Raw genomic sequence first — 21,716 nt, 5'->3', positions numbered from 1 at the left:
AAAAAGTTTTAATTTGGGCACACTTGTCATTTAACAGTTATCAAATGCTGACGTGTGCTGGCCATTGTGTAGACGCGAAGAGATACAATCTCTACCCTCAGGAAGTTTAGGATGCTAAATGGTGCTGAAAAACAAAACGAAACAAAACAAAACAAAAACAGGTTTCAATCTCTACGTGAAGCAATAAGGAATGACGTGATTTGTATTTAAAAGAGATTTCTCCCTAAACTGTAGCCAATTCACTTTAAAAGGTTAACTCTTAGCTTTCGCTCTCATTAACCACATGATTGCATTTATAATTAAGGTAACAGCAACTCTTCCATAAAAATGGAAAATGTCTAGAATTGTGGGTAAATATGCAGTGCACGGAAGCCAATAACCATGGCTTGAGAATTTATTACCTTCAATTACAAAAAGTGCAGTAAACAGAAACATTTGCTCTATATTTATAAATTGCTCAAAAATCTTTGCTAAAGATCTTACAAATTCAGTAATATTACAGAACAATTCTAATCAATATTTAATAAGGTTAACTACATCCTTAGTCAGATATTTGATATACTTTGATTTGTAAGAATGCCAATAGGTCTTGGGAGAACAGGTGAAAGAGTTTTAAAGTGAAGGTCTTTCACTCAGTTCATGGAACTGGTTGAGGTCATATTAAAACAGAACATCTCTTGTCAAATTTGCTTTATGGCCCATGTTCTGCCATGATAGTGGACATCTCTATGCTTCCCATGGCTCAGGTAGGAGGGGAAAGTTTCTGCCATCAAGCCACCAAGGATATTTTATATAAATGCCTATCATCTGTAATAGGAGCTAAGTACACAACTCTGTCAGGTGCCAATAATATAATTCCTTCGTAAGAAAAAACAAAAGTATTACTCCATTAAACTAGAGTGTTTCTTTAGGATCTTGAAGGCCTGGCAAATTATTTCTCATCTCAGGAGATACGGTATAAAGCCAAGTAGCAAACATAAAGTAAATGCTAATAAATTTTCATATATCCATATTTATAAACAAATTCACCCTATAGATGTCAAATATCCATACTAAGGAAGTAATTTTATCCTAATTAAATACACTCTAGAATAATTTATATAATGATATTATGTATTTAAAGAGAAAAGCATGTCCCAAATCCAGCACTCTGATACAGCTGCCAGTGGGAACAGGTAGATATATATATATATATATGTATATATATACAAATATATAGTTATACTCAGTGAAATTAACAAGACCCAAAGGTGGTATTGTCTAGGAATAAAAGGGATTTTTTTGTTGTTCACAAAAGTAACTTATCTAGCACCACACATCAGAAAAACACAAAAATAGCACACTCTAGTTCTAAACAGCTATGTCTAAAATAGATTATATAGTAAAACCAGTATTATACAGCATATTGTGGATTTGATAAACAGATAAATATTTGCACTGAGTAGGCTGTTTATAATATAACATTTTCTTATCTATACAGAATGAAAGCCAAAAAGTTAACTGTATAGAGATGTGCAGAACAACATTAAATATTATGACTTAAAAGCAGGGACAAAGGTAAATTTGAAAGAAGAGTAAGAGAGAAAATGTTTACAGGCCATTACAAGTTCTTAAGTTAATAGTAAATAAGGAATCAATTGCTCAAGTTGAAGAAAGCAGTAAACAAGAGATTGCATTTACATGCAGATGTCTAAAATTTGTATTTTTTTAAGTCTATGCACAAAAGTCATTTGTTTTATTGCTTGACATTCAGTTATGGCTAGATTATTTAACCTATTTTTTTTTTTTGTACTTTGGAAACAAGAATATCGTTAAAGGTGCCATAAAAATGGACAACATTGAAAACGGTTTGCAAATAAACCACCTAACACTGCAGTTCTTTATACATATTAAAAGCCTTGTCTGGGGTTTGTCATATGTTAAATATATTTAAACTGGGAAAATATGTTGTAGCTTGAAGCCTCCCATTGGCCCAAACATCCAATACAAAAACACATCTCCACAAAAGGAGCAGGCAGACAATACAGGTACATTTAAAGAAGCAGCCAGCTAATGTCCTAACGTTTAAAATTTACCACTGTTTTATATGAGATTTCAAACCACTGTGGATAAGAAGAGAATTTCGGATTCAGGAAGATGTGTACAGTACATATGGATTTTTTGTGTGTGAAATCATATTCACTATATTGCTCAAGAATTATCTGCATTTACATATGCAATCTGTTTAATAATAACCAAGTTCCTAGAAATGGTATTCATCCACATTAAAGTCATAATGAGTGAAAAGGAAACACACAGACATTGGAGAGAGTTTAGTTGCTCTTAGAGAACAACATAATGGCGTGTGCAGTGTGTCAATGCTAGTAGCAAGCTGTCTTTCATTAGTCCTTAGAAGGAAAGAAGTAAAAGGAAATGTGGCAAACACACTAAATGTAAACAGCAAACACAGATTCTATAGGCATCTATTTAAAATATTCATGTTCAGTTTCTCAACACAAGACTCCATTTTATGTTGCATTGCTGAAAAAACATCTCTATTTGGACTGAATATTCTGTCATTCATCTGTAAATAAGTAAATGACTGAATGAATGTATTTATTGCTCTAAGATCTGAGGGTCTGGTTAAACACGGAGATCCCTCTATCTGTGATGTTTCCTTGGTATAAAGCCAGGCTTCTGGATTATTTTAAAAATTATTCTGAGAACCTGACAAAACTGATCTCACGCAAACAAGCAACAGACCCAGAAGTGAAACCGATTGCTATGTAGAGACATTTACAAATCTGCCGCCTTCTCATACCTTAAGAATAAACAATAATAGGAAGGCCTCTTTAATAAAAAATCAAATCTGGTGGCACCTCTTTAATAATACTAGTGTTTAGAGATAGAACGAAGACTTGTATTACAGACATTAGCAACAGATCAAGATTTGCTATTGCAATTACATTTTGTTAATCTGATCCATAGTATAAAGTTGTTTTCATAGGGTTCTGTTGTATCATATCTTTATAAGTAAGAAGTGGCAATCACATGATACAGTATGTGAAAACGTCAATAACCTGTGTGTGTTTATATATATGCATATGTATGTATATATGTATATGTGTATGTATATATACCTATATGTATGTGTGTGTGTATACATATATATAGGCAGAGAGAGTAAGAGAGAGAGACAGGGAGAGACAGAGATTTCTGCCATGTTCCATAGTCTTTAATATCAAAACCAACAAGGTCAAAGTTTCTTTTTCATCTAAACAACATGGAAAGTCTTCCCAAATTATACTCTGCTATGGGAGTAAGAAAATATGTAAAACTTCTTCTGAATGTGTATTCCAGGTATGGAAGAATCAAAGCCAACAGTATACTGAGGTTCACTGACCTTATGAAAAGTAATACAAGGAAACATAAGAGCGACGCTCCAGTTCAAAAATGTCCAACGTAACCTAAAAGCTGGCTTGTGGTGCTGTTATATTGTCTTTAAACATTAGCTCTTGTATTAATTCAACGGATGAAAACTATAAATGTGGAAGTAAAAGAATGGTGTTACATAGAGGGATTTTTTGGTTTGCTTCTGGAGAACACAATTAAAATAAGTTATTTGCTAGCATTTGAAAAGACTTGTTCAAACTTTCACCTGTTTCACTGCACCAATAAGCAGGCTCTCATCTCATGAGTGGTTTCAACAATTTTTTGCACACCATGTAGAATTTGAAATAGTGCCTAATATATAATGCTATGAATATATTTATCATGGATGGTTTAATTATTAGAGAAAGGTAAATGGAGTATGTGGAAATGCACTTGAAGTGATACTCCCTGTTGGTATATCGCCTATTAATGTATCTTGTGAAGTACTGCTTTGGAAGTTATTCTATGTTTTTAACCACACAAGACTGAAGAACACATACATTTTGAACTCAACAAAACAAGACGATAGTGAAGAGTTTACACGCACGCACACGCAGTCCTACACAGTTCACTTGTGCCTTGAGGGATAGCATTATTATCACTATTATTAATAATAAAAAACACAATTTGTCCCAGTAGTACTGGCCACCCTGTTTGAAGAGTTTTAGGAGATCCCTGAGCACATTGTTTCTGACTCTTAACCCCAACTCCAAAGTGATAGGGTTCTATTGTTGATATCAAGATGGATTGTCATTCACAGTAAGTCAATCATAAGGTGCTTATTTACCCTTTTTTTTCCACCAATCAGCACAAAGAACTGTCAGAAAATAACTTTTTTTATTATTATTACCTTAAAATAATAGCACTGGAAGGACACGTGATTTAAACAATCAATGTTTGAAAACAGTGGCTTTAGGATTATTATCTGGCTGCCCCTCAACAATAACAAGTGATTCAATCGACATTCCTTAGCCAAAAACAAAAGGCAAAAAAAACCAAACCATACCAAAACAAAACAAAAAAAACCAACCCAAAAACAAAACAAAACAAAACAAAAAAACCAACCAAAAAAAAAAAACCCAAAACAAACCAAAACTGTACAAATATGTATTTTTTCCCTGAGGGATCAAGGTACACCCGCAAGTGCTCTATGTACATATTGCACTAGAGAGGAATGGAGAACATGTGCAAAAAAGCAACAATGAGAGAAGCTTACATCCTACTTAAACCTTTTCATTCAAGATTCCACTAGGTTGTTTTGCATTTTGGAATGTCGGAACACAAACAGCTATTCCTTAGTCTAAAACTAAAAACACATATTTCTACTATGGCACATTCAATGAAATAAAAAGTTTCCCAAAGACAGATAGACAAATTCCATCAAGAAAATAATACAAAGTTTGTTTGTTTGTATTTTTTTTTTTAGAAAATTACATTACTTTCTTTCTTTGTTTCACATTACAAAATCTTTTTTTTTTCTTTACACAAATCACATTTTATTGCAGGAATATTTCAAGTGCCATCAAATATTTATAGAAGGGTTAAAAAAATAGAAGTCTCTCTAAAGTGGTCCAGACAAGGCTTTGTATAGAATAAGTCATTTTTCCCCCATCTTCTAGTTTTGATTTAAGTATTTTGAATACATTTTCTTTTCCATTGACACTTAGTAGCCTAGAAGCGGTCCGACACACGCACATCATACACACGAAAACCACACCCACACCTGCATACACACCCACCCACACATACTCCCTCCTCCCTGGCCCTCAGCCCACCCCCATACGCTCACAGAGATCCGGGTATCCACACTATAAAGAACAACCAAACTTAGAAGCAGTGCCATAAGTCATATTTTCCTTAAATTAGGAAGGGTGAATTAGGATGCTGAAGACTTTTTTTTAAAAATCCATAGCTTTAACGCAAATTAGGATGCTGAACACTTAAAAAAAAAAATCCATAGCTTTAACACAATTTGCAAACTGTCCAAAAAAGCACTTTCATCTGCACTTTTGTTTTCATTGTGACCAAGGCCAGGTTCTCCAGAGTATAATGCAATCATTTGACACCATTGTAACCAAAGGTATTCGGGCTTTGTACAAAAGCCTTACGTACCTTATATGAAAAACTGTATACAAGACATAGCAGCTGGGATAACAATGATGTGATCCCAATCTTTCAAAGACTACTGGATATTTTAGTTTAGGAAACTTTAGTTTATAAGCACTCTTAAGAATAATTGTTCTGTATCACCAAGTATTTTGTGTCATCACACAGGTGTTTCTATAGTAAGAAAGAAAATAAAAATGCAAAGCTTTTCACATCCTTTTCTGAACTTCACTTTTTAAAACTGAATTTATTGTTTAACTTCAGATCCCAACTTTTATCCAAATAATAGTTGTTCCCTCTGTTCACCGAGCACACCTCTCCTGCTCTGTCCCTACACTGTCAATGTACTTTGCTCTTAAAATCCTCACCTTGCTTTTCTTTCAGAAAGATCTGGTAGCAGCATCATGTCAATGTATCTTGGTTTACTCTAAAAGCAATGTCACCATGGTGGGACTACTATTGAGATTAAGCATCATTTTTTTTTTTTTTTTTTTTGCATTTGGTACATGCAAAATCCCTTCTGGGAAAAGGAATTTCTTTTAAGCTCAACATTATGCTCTCTCTCACCCTTAGAGAAGTTCAATTAGCTCTTTTCATTTCACAAGTGGACACTGGAATTAGGTTTAGTTGCTCTTTAATGCGCTAGCACCTGAGGCTGGTCATATTCAGAAAGCTTTGGTTAAAAAGAAGTTAATATACTTTAATCAAACCACCCCCAAATTTAGTGAATCAGAATGACAAAAAGCCAAAAAACAGACCAAAAAAAAAAACCACCCCAAAAAACAATACCATACCATTTTCCCCCACAAGAGAAATAATAGGAAAAAAGATGGACAAATAAATAACTGAACTAAACGTGGTACTCTTTTCAGAGTATAAATACTATTGATCCTTACAGGAACTATGCTTATTTAAATTAAAATTTTGATTTAACCCTTCTTGCCCAAATATAAATACTATATGCTGATAGTTAACCTCTCTGTATAAACACTCACATAAAGTTTTATATACTTGTAAGAAATTTAAGTAAATATTACTTGCGTCTTCTATTTATGGTTAAACCCTTACTATATTTTTGAAAACAAAATTTAAGATGTTATTTAGGCTTCATACACACTTTTGTGTGAATAATCCCTTCCTCTTCTCCAAATCCCTCAGGAAACAAGTCAGAAAATCAGTGGAGTTAAAGCCAGAGGATCGGGCTCTGGGAAGCCCATGCTGTTATCCACGGGGCATCAGGATTCAGGAGGGACCCTGGTGGTAGAGACACTTTCTTTGCTATAAAGGGCTGCCTGGACACTCCCACCTTTATGCTATGGGAAGATATTTCCTTTTCTGTACAAACGTGGTCTTTGATGTCAGACCACAAGTTTGAATCCTACCCCCAGGGTGACTAAAATCATCTTCTAAATGCCTACATTTCCAAAGGGCACTTATTTTTTCAAATATGCACACCTGTATATCAGACTGTTCATTTTCCCTTCCCCCCTGGGAATTATTAAAATAAAAAACCCCCCAAAACATGAAATTAAACAAGAACATTCAATATTTCTCACCTGAACACAAAACCCAAACAATCTTCTAAATATTTAATAAAATAAATTACAGTCCACAGTTTTCTAGTGAAGATAAATACAAGAGTAAATGTTTGCAGCTTAACATCAACTTCACTTTGAATGCTTAAAATATTTCATATTTAAGTAAGAGAAACTGGTTCTGCATTGCATGCCTCTCTCGCCCCTCTATCCAGGGTCTGTGAGCTATGGAGAGCAATATTCTAGAATTATAGCATCTAGAGGCAGCTAGTCTAGAACTAGTTTACTCTGAGATATCCTCTTAGGGTTCCTAGATTATACCAAGAACATAATCATTCACAAAGTAAATGCTTCATGTCCTCACATGGGGAGTGTGTATTTGCTCCAGATATAATCTTTGGGTCCTTCTTATAATAAAAGCTGAATTCCAATAAATATTTGGGTTACTGATTTGTTCTCAAAGCATTAAGAGTTCCAAGTTGAGATGGACTCCATATAACTATAGAATTGTGTAAAATGAGCCTCCCCTCTCTCCCCTGCCTCCATGAGGTGGCATTTAAAAAAGCTTTTTTAAAAATAATGTGCATGATGGTGTAAGTCCATAGCACCAATCGATCATTCAACTTTGTATGAAGCATAAACACATCTATCCTTAAACTCACCACGAAGCAAAGTATAATTTAGGTAGAGTTCTAATTCCGAATTCACGTGTAAAAAAAAAAAATAATAATCCACATCGTGATTTCTAGATATGACCAGCCAGTCTTTTAAAAGTAATTTGTAAACAGCAGCATAAATACCTCCTGACGTACCTTCCAAGCCTTCTCAGTTAAACTTGTGTTTCTGGTGCACATGCGACACGACAGTGAACACGCTAGCATTTAATTTAAAGAAAAAGGTGCAAAATGAAAGTGCCTTATCAATTCAACAGGAAAAGCTACACCAGTAACTACATTTTATATTAATTAAAACAATATATAAACAATATCTCTTTTAGCTATATATAGTCTTCATGCCCATTTACCCTGTAATATATTATAATGCTATTGTTGCTAGTGCTATGGACCCTTTTCATGCCATCCTGCTGACTGGCAATAATCGGTGGAAACATAAAAACTTCCTTCATGAAACAGAGAGCAAGTTGTGCAAAATAATGCCGCAACCTCCGCTATGCACACCAGTCACCGATTATTGCTGGACTCTCTGTTGTTACCGACAGATTGGTGACTCTGCAGAAAGTCTGTGGGCAGTGAGCTACAAGAAAAGGAAATCCTCCGACTTTAGTACCCTCCTTCAGTTGTAAACAGAGGTCAATGATTGAGAAGTTGAGACAGAAAAAGGGTCCATATCTGTAGGCATAATGGAAATCATATGCATGAGAAAAACAAGTTCAACTTTTATTTGTTTTCATTGTTTCCCCTCCTTTGCCTGACCCCGATCACCAAAAGATGTGCAGTGTGTTGGCGCTCCAGGTCTGTGCAGGGCCATATAAAGTGTCTTGGTTAATTTGTTGTTGTTGTTGTTTTTCATGTTTGTACTTCAGACATTCTAGAAGTGCTTAGGTGATACATTTACCCATCGATTTGCATTGCTGGCTCAAATTCTGAAGTGAACAACTCCTTGTATAATGGAGGAAAATGAAGTCGCACAATGTCTGGGTATATTGCTTTAAATGCCATTAGCTTTTCTGTATGTCGTCCACATAAGGCTCTTAACGTAGACACCTTGCATATTAACTGCAAGTGGAAGAAAGGACATGTTGTGAGGAGAGAACAGACATGAGCATCACAAATCAGAGAACCTGGATGATCTTTACAATGTTGTTTATAGCAGTGAAACTCACTAGAAGCGACTTACGTCTTCTTCAATAAGGAAGACTGGTAAAAACACATTTTAGGTACATCGTAGAGTATCAAGTATACATGAAATACAATTGTGAAGACAAATAATATAACAACCCGAAAAGATGTTCACGAGCAAGAGTGGCAGAGTTGAGATGAGAACCCAAGCCTCTCACCTCCTCCTCCTATTCCAACATGGTTTCTGCTCTACTGTCCTCAACCCTGCCCTCTACCACTGTGTAGAAAGAAGACATCTGGTGACAGAGAAGAGGACAAGGAGGTAGTCAGGGGCAGGTGAGGTCACTGCAACTAGAGATGATGGCATCCCCCATGTATTTTAGGCAGCACTAGTACTAGCCAACTCCAGTGACAGCAAGTTTCTTCTGGGAAAGCCCTTTGCCTGAAACAAAGCAATTCTGGGTCTGAGCAAAAGGCCCTGAGTAAAATAAAAAAAAAAAAGAAGAGTCAGAAGGCCTGGACGGAAGTCCCAGCATCAGCCATTTACCAGCTGAAGATAGTAACAGCTTGAAACCACGTTTTTTTAAAACTCTAAACCACCATACACACTATGTATCAGCTCAACCAGAATAATCCTAAGAAGCATGTTCCACGGATCGTGGATCTTGTCCACATGTTCGGTGCCCTCTATGATAAAAGAACCTGATGGTACCCTTGCCTTGGGGCAAAAAGTTGGAGAAGAAAGTACGAGTCTAGAGACCTCTTCTTCTATTTTCTATTCCTGCCTCACTCTCATTGAACAGGTACAAAATAAACACAAAACAGCAATTAACCCCCAACCTCCCCTCTCTGTATGAACTTAGCTATTGGGAGAAAAGAAGAGAAAGCAGGAAGAAAAACCCAAACCTCTCAAATCAATCTTCTTGAACAATAAAACGCATAGAATAGTCTAAGAAAGAATTGGGCTGATTTTTTTTTTTAAGACCAAACATATACCACTAAGCACTAGCACTGAAGAATATTAACGTATTTTAAATTGACATCCTAATTATATTTTTATTGCAAAAGGTAATAATTAGCAAAAATGAAGCCTTCTGCTTGGAATACAGGGTAGTAATGGGAAATTGATGAAGAAAATACAAGTCACTTTCTGTTGATTACGAATGAATGTAATGGAAATAGAACTAATATTAGACTATGTGATTACCCTGCTTGTTTTAGTCCTTTATAACTTCCTCCTTCTAAATTCAAAGATTCTTTCTCTAATTTATGTCAATGCAGAACATTAGCTCTGCTTTATGCCCAACTTAGATGGAATAGGAGGAGGATTTCCAGAATGTATTAAAATGCTTTAAAAAAAAAAATCTACCATTGCCCTATTATTGCAGGATACTTCATAACCAACGATGGTAGAACGCAACCTGAATTTTGGCCTGATGGAATTTTTTGAAATGGAGACATTTCTTTCTTGTCAGTAGCCTACTGCTTATAGATACTTTTGGGGTCTGGTAAGATGACTTCCAAAGGTGGCTGGCAGCGAGATCTACGGCAAGGGATGATTCAGGCTATGCCAGCCAGACCATCTTTTACTCTTACCTTTGTTAGGATTCCATCCTCTCGGTGATTCTTCTGCAGGACATGTTGAAGAGCTAACTGAATTTTCTGTTGCAGTTTTTCAATCTTTACCTTCTCTTGCAGCCATGAGCGATCTACACATGAAAAATGATACTTCTTAGTATTTCTCCTCCATGGTCTTGGGACACCCCAATTCCTCCTGACTCTTAGACACAACTATACCACAGTGCTGAGTTAGAGAACAACAGGCCAGTTTTACTCCTTGTTCAAAATTTGCTCCTAAAACAATGGAAAACTGATCTATGATAGCTATAAAACTGAGTGGTAAAGCTTTCCATTTTTACTGGTACTTAAATGAAGGGAGAGTCCTCTCCTTCCAAAAGAATAGCCATTTAAATTGAAGGCCATATTCACACAAGGGCAAACGAAACCATCACAGATGCTCAAATCTTTCTAAAAAATTTTTTTTAATGTTTACTTATTTTTGTAAATAAGAGAACGGGAGGGGCAGAGAGAGAGGGAGACACAGAGTCCGAAGCAGGCTCCAGGCTCTGAGCCATCAGCACAGAGTCTGATGCGGGGCTCAAACTCACAAACCATGAGATCATGACCTGAGCCAATGTCGGACACTCAATCGACAGCCACCCAGGTGCCCCGATGCTCAAATCTTTCTAATAATTACATTTCTGGATAAAATACTCATAGCAATTTTGCTTGCCTTTCTGGTAAATAAGAAAATTGCCTTAGAATCCAAGGCAACTAAAATTGTCAAGAGAATTCCAAATAACTGAAGGGTTGTTAATGCGCAGTCTTTAGGTATAAGAATTCCAAACAGAAGATAGTAAATTTGCAAAGCAGATTATCCCCAAGAGGCAGTACTAGTTGAAAACACAGATAAATTCAGATCAACTTGTGGGTGACATCCAAAAGAATCTTAAGAAAAAGTAGGATGCTTTAAAAACCATGTTATCTGGGGCGCCTGGGTGGCGCAGTCGGTTAAGCGTCTGACTTCAGCCAGGTCGCGATCTCGCGGTCCGTGAGTTCAAGCCCCGCGTCAGGCTCTGGGCTGATGGCTCAGAGCCTGGAGCCTGTTTCCGATTCTGTGTCTCCCTCTCTCTCTGCCCCTCCCCTGTTCATGCTCTGTCTCTCTCTGTCCCAAAAATAAATAAATGTTGAAAAAAAAATTAAAATAAATAAATAAATAAATAAAAACCATGTTATCTTGAAGATTTGTGTTAAGAAGGGCAGCCCTTCTCTCCCAGAGCATTTCTTGTGTTATCAGGAGGTTAATTATGGACTGGGTTTTATTCAATTCACATTAAAAAAAATTTTTTTTCGTTCTTTCTTTAAATTTGATTTTAAAATATTTTTAATTTTTAAAAAATTTACATCTAAGTTAGTTAGCATATAGTACAATAATGATTTCAGGAGTAGAATCCAGTGGTTCATTCCCTACATATAATACCCAGTGCTCATCCCGAGGAGTGTCCTCCTTAATGCCTCTTGCCAATTTAGCCCTTCCCGCTACCCACAACCCCTCCAGCAACCCTATATGCTCTACGTTTAAGAGTCTTTTATGTTTTGCCCCCTCCCCCCCAGCTTTTTATATTATTTTCGCTTCCATTTAAAAATTTTTAAAAAATTTTATTTAAATCCAAGTTAGTTAACATACAGTGTAATAATGATTTCAGGTCAATTCTCATTTCTTAAGATTTTCTCAGAATGGCACGAAGTCTTAAATACACATACATGTGCATGTGTGTGTGGAGGGTTGTTATTTGAAAAAAAACTTAAGATTAGATTTAATAAGGTTGGCAACCTTTCTTTGTAGGCACCTCAATATTCTATAGCCATTAAAAGTTATGTACCTTGTAAGAATTCTTTACCTGACATTTCATTGTCATTTGGTTCTTACCTGCTGACATTAGTACAAATGCAGAAAATAATGCAATTTCATCTTCGGTCAGGTGCATAGAACATAAACTCTTTCCAAATTCAAATACAAAGCTAATAAAGTCTTCACAACCTGCAAAGTTAAAGACAGTTTAGGATTTTGGTTATTATCCTAGGAGAAAAACATAGAGTAAGATGAAGAAGGATGTAGTAGTTCAAAATCCATGGGGATAGTAATAACATTTCTACAGTTTAACAGTTTGAAATCTCAAAAGGAAAATTTGTTTAGCCATCATCACTATCAACACCATCATCATCATCCAAAATAATGACAGTGGACTTTTGTTGCAAGGTTACTACGTCATTAAGCACCACTCTAAAAGGTATCTTACTGCTTTACAACAGCTCTGTGAGAGAGGTATATTATCCCCATGTTAGAGGTGAGGAAACAGACTTAGAAGAATTATGCACTTTAGGTTATACAGGTAGGAAGTAACAGCCTGAAGTTCAAAGTCGGGCGGCCCGACTTCAGAACCCGTGATCTTTTTCTTCTATTAATTTTTTAAAAAGTTTTATTTATTTTTGGGAGAGAGTGAAAGAAAGACAGACTGCAAGCAGGAAGAGGGGCAGAGAGAGAGGGAGACACAGAATCTGAAGCAGGCTTCAGGCTCTGAGCTGTCAGAACAGAGTCCAATGTAGGGCTCGAACCCATGAACAGTGAGGTCATGACCTGAGCCGAAGTCAGACACTTAAGTGACTGAGCCACCCAGGCACCCCCAGAATCCACTATCTTAACCGGTAGACTCGAATGGGCACAATCTAACTGAAACATTACATTCAGTGACTTTTTGTTTTCTACTGTATTTGATCTAAAGCACCCTTAAAAATGATAACAAATGACATATTATGGTGGTAAAAATCATTATAGCTATTACAGAATTGAAAACATAAAATGTGAAAGTCCCATAAAATAATAACCCATCCTCAAGAGATTGGTTAAGTTTGGTGTCTACTCTTTCTTTTGCATATTATGTATACATATTTAAACGGCAATGGGCCTTACTAAAGTACATAGACCTTCTATCATTTAACTGTTTTTAAAATCATTTAACAACATTATCTTGGATAGCGTTTCATTCTTCTTAATGATTACATCCCACTTCAAATTATAGAAATCTAAACTAATTAATTTTTATAGTACATGTCACAGTTTCACCTGGCAATACTTTGTTTCTATGATATCTGCATTTCATTCTTATTAATGGTTGTTATTGGAGAAGTACAGAAAGGGCAGACATTTAGCTATTTGCTTGATTTTATGTGTCAAATCACATCCTCTCATTTACGTGAATAATGTATCCTTTGAAAATCTGGTTCTTAAAATCCAGAAGGGAACTGGAAAGTTAGACAATATAAATTTCTTCGATTTCCACCTAGATGAAATGAAACGCTAACCCTTTAAATGTAAGACAGACATGTGTGCATTTTCTGCAGTGACTATAAAGTAACAGAAGTATAAAATCCTTTCATTTTTGTTTCCAAATAACAGCCTCCATTCCATGCAAAAGCTCTTTGGCGGGGTTCCCCCATTTTCCTACGGCCACGGTTTAAAGACAGAGCAGCCAGGTTTCCTTACCCAAGGATTTGAAGACATCGGGGCTAGCATATTTCCCATCAAAGTACACGGTGTTGTTCTGAGAGTCGAAGGCACGGCACATTCTGATAAACACCACCTCTAGAGAACCTAAGCGAAGGCAGAAACGGTGTCGATTATTCTATCGTGGTGAAGACTCATCTAGCTTGAAGGCACGAATGTAGAGCCCCCTTTGCGATTCAGTGCAGCAGGGGCAGTATTTGGCAAACGGCTCCCTGTCACATCAGCTGTCTGTTTAAAGGGGCAAAGTTCATGAACGGAATTAAAGATGTGTGCTGAAGCTAATGAAGGCCTGTATTCCTGAAGACAGATGGAGTTACAAATTACTTCTCTGGCATTCTTCTGTCTTGCATTACAGAGTCTCAGAGTTGCCGGGAAAACGTATTGATTCCTATTTATTAAAACAAACCAAAAAACCAGGGGCGTACCTCTGAGTGCCACAAATAACCTTCCTAACAACTTACTGTTCGCTCCCGAGAGTCTGGGGTGGGAGAAACGAAACACACAGGTGATGATAAGATGGGGGAACGCAGGTGTCCTTCAAATTAATTGTTTCATTCAGAGGAGAAGCAAAATGGAGGCAGTGTTTCCCGCAGATAGCTCAAAACCCTTTAACAAGGACTCAGTTTCTGCTAAGAGAAACCCGAGCTATCATCGTTGGAGGAAAACTGTTCCCGACACCTTCCTTACCAAGCATTTCTTTAATAAGTGGGTGAAAGCAGGTTAGGAGGAGATCTCAAAATTCACTTGCAGAAAGCACATACCTGCTTTGAGAAGCACAATTTGATCATTTTGACACAGTTCCATAAATCCATCAATGCGTTTGGCAAACTCCACCACATACTGTATAGCCTCCGTGATTTTGATGGCACACAATTGCCACATCACCTCCCGCTGCTGTTGAGAAGCGAAGCACATTGACATACACGGTCACCCATATCCTTGACACACTCGTTTTAACTGTTCGTATTTTGTAAAATCCTTCTTTGGAAACGGATTAAACAAAGCTAGAGGATTAAAAATGAACATCTGGGTTCTAACGACTGCTTCCAAGCCCCTCTCGTCTTCTCCAGTTCCTCTTTTACCATCTTGGTGGCAAAGGGACGGGAGGAAGATGTTATGAGCAGGTGAAAACATGAGGCAGGAAAGCAACACATGCCACTGCTTTACCCTTGGGCCTCGGAGAGAAGCAAAGTAGGATCTTATTTTTTTATTATTATTATTATTTTGTAAGTTTATTTGTTTATTTTGAGAGAGACAGAGCACAAGCAGGGGAGGGGCAGAGAAAGGGAGACAGAATCCCAAGCAGGCTCTGCACCATCAGCGCAGAGCCCAATGCAGGGCTTGAACTCACAAACCGTGAGATTGTGACCTGAGCCGAAATCAAGAGACAGACACTTAACCGACTGAGCCACCCAGGCGCCCCAGTAGGATCTTCTTCTGAGCAATCATTTTACCTTGGGGAATTTCACACCACTTTACTGGGGGAAGGGAAGGAAAAGGAGAGTCAATTACATTTACTGTGCACCTGCTTTGAGCTAGATGCTTTATGACACCTTTGTCTTGATTCATTTCCCCAAGAACATTTTTCCGTTTCCCATAAATGGACATGAATGGTCACAGAGGTTTCACAGCTGGAGGTGTTGGAGCTGGGATTCAAATCCCAGCATCTCTGACTCTGAATCCTATTTCATAAGCCTTGCTGTTTCTTACTGCTTTCTGGTTTCCCTTTGTAACACTGGTTGGCCGCTATCTCAAAGGCAAACAAACTGATGTGTTGCCGTTCTTCAGCCTTTCCTGTTTACCTGCTTTTACATACCCACTCTTTAGTTACAGAGTATCTATACCCTGGATCTGTTACACTGCTCATGTGTTCCCCCCATCTTAGTTTAAGACTGTTTCCACCAATATGATGGGGGTGAAGGAAACACTGCATTAGAAGCCAGGAGTCACGGAATAGTCCTGATATTCTCAATCCCCCACCATATGCCAAGGGTTGTTAGTTTCCTCATTTGTAAAATGCAGGGGAGGATTAGCCTGGATAATCTCTATCATCATTCCTAGCCCTACCTTTCTATAATTGTTAGGAAAAACCACAGCATTTCCCTTTCCCACACCAGAATGGATAACTGAAACTTCCCTTTCTCCAGCCATGCCCTTCCATTCTGGGGGCTTGTTGATCAGAGTGTGTAAAGAAAAAGGCTAGAAGCAGCGCTCTCTGTCAGCCTCACGTTGCTAGGTTCACTGGAGTTATGGCAATAGCTTCCAAACCTTGTTTTGTACACACTCTCTAGTGCTCTGGAAACACGAGGCTGAGATTATTTTATATCAGCTTCCAGAGCTTGAAATCTTCCACTGTGATATCAGGACAAATCTCAATTCATTTGGGCTTTTGGACACTGCTTCCTCCAGCTCCCACGGACATATGATAGGAGATATGTGTAAAGTCATAGCACAACAAAATTGGTTTGTTATTGCAGAAATTTCACACACTGGCATCTCAGTAAGACAAAGCCCCAAGTAGATGATCATCTCTAGGAGAAAGATTAAAAAAATTTCTTTTAATGTTTATTTATTTTTGAGAGTGAGAGAGAGACACAGTGTGAGAGAGGGAGGGGCGGGGAGAGAGGGAGACACAGAATCCAAAGCTGAGCTGGCAGCACAGAGCCTGACAGGGCTCGAACTCAGGGATGGTGAGATCATGACTTGAGCCGAAGTTGGATGCTTAACTGACTGAGACACCCAGGCGCCCCTCTAGGAGACAGATTTTTAAACAGACATCTGATATCTGATGACATACATTCATTGTCTAGTCTGTTTGTGTTCTTGATCAGATCTCCAGCATAAACACCCTTCCCACCGTTGCCTCAATCCTGGGTAAAATTCTTCAGAGTATACCTTGTTTTGGTAGCTCTCTATCTCCTCCTGCAGAAAAGTCTGCCACGTTATCTGCTGGAGCTCTTCTCTCAAGTATTGGCAAGTTTCCAGATGTGATTTAGATATATTCTGTGCAAGGTGTTCTAAGGAGAAAACAGATCACAAACATGAAAAGCCAAGTTCTTCTTTGGATAATCAGGGTTTTCTGTACTTATGTGGTTTAAAAAGTAGTATGTACAAAGCAACATGTTGAACCAGTTTTCATTATCTTTACATATTTAAATGAGCAATTTGGAACTATTCTGTATTTTCGGACATGAAGATGAAGGACAGGCAAAGCCAATATTTAGCAATAAGTCTTGGGGACTTCAAAGACCCTCCTGACCTTGACCTTCTTCTGTGGCCTTACACCTTTTGGGAGTGAACAATTATTGACCTGGACAAGAGTAGGAAACGACTGACACAGCCTCTTCTTGGCATTTTTATGAAGACACATCTGCTGTATACATTGACCTCGGGAGGATTTCTCTTGAAAAATTGGGAAATGGGATGTTTGTGTGAAAACAACGATTTCTTTCTTTTATTTTTCCAGCAACTAGCACAACAAGCATTACCGAGGGCCACTATGCCATTACACATAACGTGGTGGTTAAGAGGTGGACTCTGGCACCAGACTGCCTGAGTTTGAAACTCAGCTCTTGTATTCACTAGCTGTATGACCTTGGGTAAGTTACTCAATGTCTTGGGGCTTCGGTCTTCTCATTTGCAAAAACAGTACCTATTTCAAAGAGCTTGTAAGAATTAAATGAGTTGAGCACTTAAAACAGAGAGGGTCACCTACTATGGCGCTACATAAACATTTGTTCTTATTATACTGGAATATAGGCAGTCTGAAGATATTAAAAGAAATATATGCCAAAGAAATTTCTCTAGGAACTTATAATCTGGTGAACATGTATGCACACGCTAAAAGGACAAGTCAAGACATTAGGCAATTCAGCATCAAGCTGAATTATATCAGAAGAGACAAAAAGATCATAAGCACTGTCATGGACGGGAAACGTGAGGGGAATTAGAGAATGGTTCTTGGCAGGAGAGGAGCATGTGACGTGGACCCTGAAGGATGAGGAGGGAGGATTTGGCAGGCAGAGGTGAGTGGTGCGAAGAGGTGGGCTGGTTTCACATTCAAGGGAATGACAGATGAAGGAACAAATGATGGCATGTGCAGGGGACAGGCAGATGGGCTAAAGTGATAGTATCAAAACAGAAACACGAGTATGTAAGAGTCCAAATTCTGGAGAAGCTTGAATATTAGGAATGTGGGGTTGGACCTGCTTCACAAAAGGAGTCCACAGAATTCTCAAGATGGAGCAGACACACTGAGCACTGTATCTGGGAAAACAGAACAAGCAGTTTTGTGACTAGTGGATTGGAGCACAGGCTGGAGGCCGGGGCGTCATCAGAAGGCTGCTGCAGTCCACAGTGAGGGACTAAGAGCGTGCAGTAGGTTGGTAATAAATGTTATGGGAGAGAAGGACAATGAAAGCATTTTAAAAGAACAGACAAGATTCCAGGAATATGAAACCATACCCAAAAGCGATCCCCTTCCACGGTCTTGATTATGTAATAGGAAAGCCCTTTAAAAAAATGGCGCTGAGTGAAACCTTGGCAATCCCAGTAAGAATGTCTGGAAATTTGTTACTGCTTTCATTAGACAGAATCAGACTTGTTTGTGTGAAAACAGAGTGGGTTCACCTAAGTGAAGCTTGAAACCAGAATCTCCTTAGACACTGAAACACAATAAATCTTAACAGTTGTATTTGGCAACACACAGACACAAACACAACATAAATGAATATCATGAAAACAAAACAAAGAAAAAAACTGAAGTGAAGAGACAGAGAGACACTGACCAAAAGAGGGAGAAGCCGATAAATGATGTGTCATAGAATCAGTGAAGCTTATGGAGAGAAGAGGGGAGTAAAGACAAAAACAATGAGGAGCCAGAAACGAGAAAATAATTGTGCAAATAGTCCAATGATTTTTGCAGATATGAAAAAAAATAAAGTGTTTGCAGGGAAGCCAGAAGACCCTACGAGGTAAATAATGGGAAGAGACTCATACTATTCCCTTCCAGATCATGCTTCTTTTCCAGTTAATATGGTCAGCATCTTGTTTCACTTCATCCCCCAAATTGTTCCCACCCCTCCCTGCCTGAGCTGACAAGGAATGGCGTAATGTACACATCGAGCCAGTAGAGGGCAGTGCCTGCATTCTCACCAACTGCCTTTGCTTACAATTCACAGTTGATTTGGCAAGTGTAAGATTTCAGACACTACTATTTTTAAATCTCCATTTCAGTAAAGGACAATATGGTCAGACTGAGTAAAAGTTAAGTTAGTGTGGTCTCTTAGAGAAACACTCTGGAAGGGTTAGGAGACCTGGTTTCTGGTGTGAGTTCAGCAGATAACCCACTTCATGATGGGCAAATCCGTTCACCTTCTAACCACAATGGTTTCCTCAACACAGCTAAGGTCTAGGTACTTCAGATAGAAAATCCTGACTTCTCAGTCACAGATTTTCATAGCGGGAAGGGACTCTGGACATCGCCTGGTCTACCTTCTCCTCAGTTTATAGATAATGACACCATTAGTAAGGATGATAACAGTTAATGTTTATATAGCTCTATGTGCTAGACCCATATATACAGACACATATATTCCGAATATACAAATTTTCTTAATCTTCATAACAACCCTAGGGAGCAGGTGCTAGTATTATTGCCCTCTTACTGATGATGAAATCAAAAGCGAAGTGGCTTTTCCAAGGCATCACAGCCGGCAAGTGGCGAGTGATTCAAACACACACAATCTGGCACCAGAGTCTGTGCTCTTAATCTTTCTATTCTGCAGGCAGGGAAACTGCAGCTTGCAGAGGTTATAGGACTTAAAATGGGTTGTACAACCTATAGCAAAGCTAGGACCATAAACCATATGAGCTGACTTTTTGACTAGGGCTTTTGTCCAATAATTGTCTCTTCTGCACAAGGCTTTAGTTATCAATTATAGTGACACGTGCAGCTAGCTTTTTTTTTTTTTTTTTTTAAATGAACATAGCTGGTTTATCTGCAATGTATAATTCAGGTACTAACTGTACATCAAGGGCGAAATTTCCTAGCCAGGAATGCAGATGTATTTCCACTGAAAGTCATGGATTGTAGATACTATTGTTGAAAGATAGAACTGAGGTTAAGATATGTCGATTTACAATTTATTCTCCAACTGTAGAGTTGGTTTCATCTGTTTAAAATCTGATGACAAAATTTCGCCTACAATGAAGTCAGGAGTGTTAGTTAATATAGTAAGACAGGAATCAGTATATTGTACAGCTGAAACAAATATAACGTTGTATGTTAACTATACTGGAATGAAAAAAAAAAAAAAGACAGCAGGACTTAAGGCCCCAGAGGAAATATCAGGGAACCCCAGGTAGCTATGAAGAAGGAGCAGCAAAGTTTTTGGCCACTTCTATGCTACCCTTAGCTCCTCAAACTATTTTGTACATGTAAATGGGGAAGAAAATTATAACCCAATTATATTCTTTTCAGACAAATTCTTGCTTAGTTTTAGGTTTGGGACTAACCCTAGTGATAAGCTAATTTGAGTCATTCTGGAAAGGGCCACAGTACATGTGAAAAAGCCCTAATTTAGGAGAGCATGGAGAACATAAGAGGCTACAGGGCTCCCAGACGGCAGGGGGAGGTGACAACTGTGGAAGAGGACACGGACGTGTGGGGTCAGGGAGAAACGGCTTGGCCATTTGTGGCCCCACTTAGGTATTAGCGCACATTTAGCCCCAGGGCCATATTTAAGGGCAATGCTTTGGCTAAGCCCTATGGATTTATTCCAGAGTTGACTATTTGACAAGCAAACAGGACAGATTCAAATGTATTTATGATAAGGTGGGAGCACACCGAAAGTGAGCCAGGTCAGTTTTCATGATATCATGTCAGCTTTCAATCAAATGCGTATTCATTTCTGAAAATTTCACTTTCATTACAGTCCTGCTTAAGTCTCGGCCAGCCAAGATTTCACGACAAAAACGGAAGGTTTTTGTTCTAGTTCAAGAAAAAAATATCAAACCTACCTCTGCTCAGCTTGGCTTCTAGTTCAGAGGTTCCTCTGTTAATCAAAAGAGCTGTGATACACCTTTAATGCTGTTCAGTGGTTAAAGACCGAGCTTAAAATGTCCCTGCTCTTGAGGATTTAAATTTAGACCCATAAAGAGGTGCTTGTGTAAAAACCGTAAAGAACATTCAATTTGTTCTATTTGGAGAAAGATTTTACTGGAAATATAAATTTCACTTAAAATGTTTTATGGGGTACAGAGGTGGAGAAACCATCTAAAGAACACAACCGTTATTTCTGTGAACTAAGAATGTCTGTGCTCAAGTCAGAACCTGCTGGTTCTTTTCCATCTGAAGTCTCCATTCTCTCCTCGTGTTAACTTAGTCACCTCCACAGCAACTAATTGAAATATCCCAAAGGACTGCAACCTTGTGTGAAGAATCGCAGGGAGGAGCACATCAAATTCTAGAACTGCAAAGTTTCTAATCAAAGTTTCTCTAATAACAGTGTTGTACCTAAAAATCGATCACATATTATAACGAGGGTTAACACAACTTCCTTGAAATGGCAAGTCTTCCACTGTCTGTGTTATCAATATGGCTAGGTCACATTTCCCAAAGAGCAACAATGTCTCACAGGAATTAGGAAACGACAAATTTTGTTTTGTTTTGCATGGTGAGTCTTCTTCTATGAAATATACCAGTGTTGTCACAATATCATCACCAAACCATTTTGGCAA

The 21,716-nt window shown here is 38.0% G+C and overlaps 1 protein-coding gene across 3 annotated transcripts in view; it reads right to left on the bottom strand.

Moving 5' to 3' along the window:
- Positions 1 to 5,932: 5,932 nt before the first annotated feature.
- The window catches only part of RORA (RAR related orphan receptor A), a 714,631-nt gene continuing 698,847 nt past the window's right edge, over positions 5,933 to 21,716 (bottom strand). For all 3 annotated transcript variants that reach the window (XM_047861983.1, XM_047861984.1, XM_047861985.1), the window contains 6 exons: positions 16,872 to 16,993; positions 14,738 to 14,870; positions 13,956 to 14,063; positions 12,342 to 12,452; positions 10,448 to 10,560; positions 5,933 to 8,788 (listed from right to left, as the gene is read on the bottom strand). In XM_047861983.1, coding sequence (XP_047717939.1) covers positions 8,624 to 8,788; positions 10,448 to 10,560; positions 12,342 to 12,452; positions 13,956 to 14,063; positions 14,738 to 14,870; positions 16,872 to 16,993 — 752 coding nt within the window. In that variant the 3' untranslated portion in view covers positions 5,933 to 8,623. The remainder of the gene's footprint in view (positions 8,789 to 10,447; positions 10,561 to 12,341; positions 12,453 to 13,955; positions 14,064 to 14,737; positions 14,871 to 16,871; positions 16,994 to 21,716) is intronic.

This window comes from Prionailurus viverrinus, chromosome B3 (assembly GCF_022837055.1).
Source record: "Prionailurus viverrinus isolate Anna chromosome B3, UM_Priviv_1.0, whole genome shotgun sequence".
NCBI lineage: Eukaryota > Metazoa > Chordata > Mammalia > Carnivora > Felidae > Prionailurus > Prionailurus viverrinus.
The sequence above is the reverse complement of the archived record's forward strand: the minus strand, read 5'-3'. Positions and strand labels throughout refer to the sequence as shown.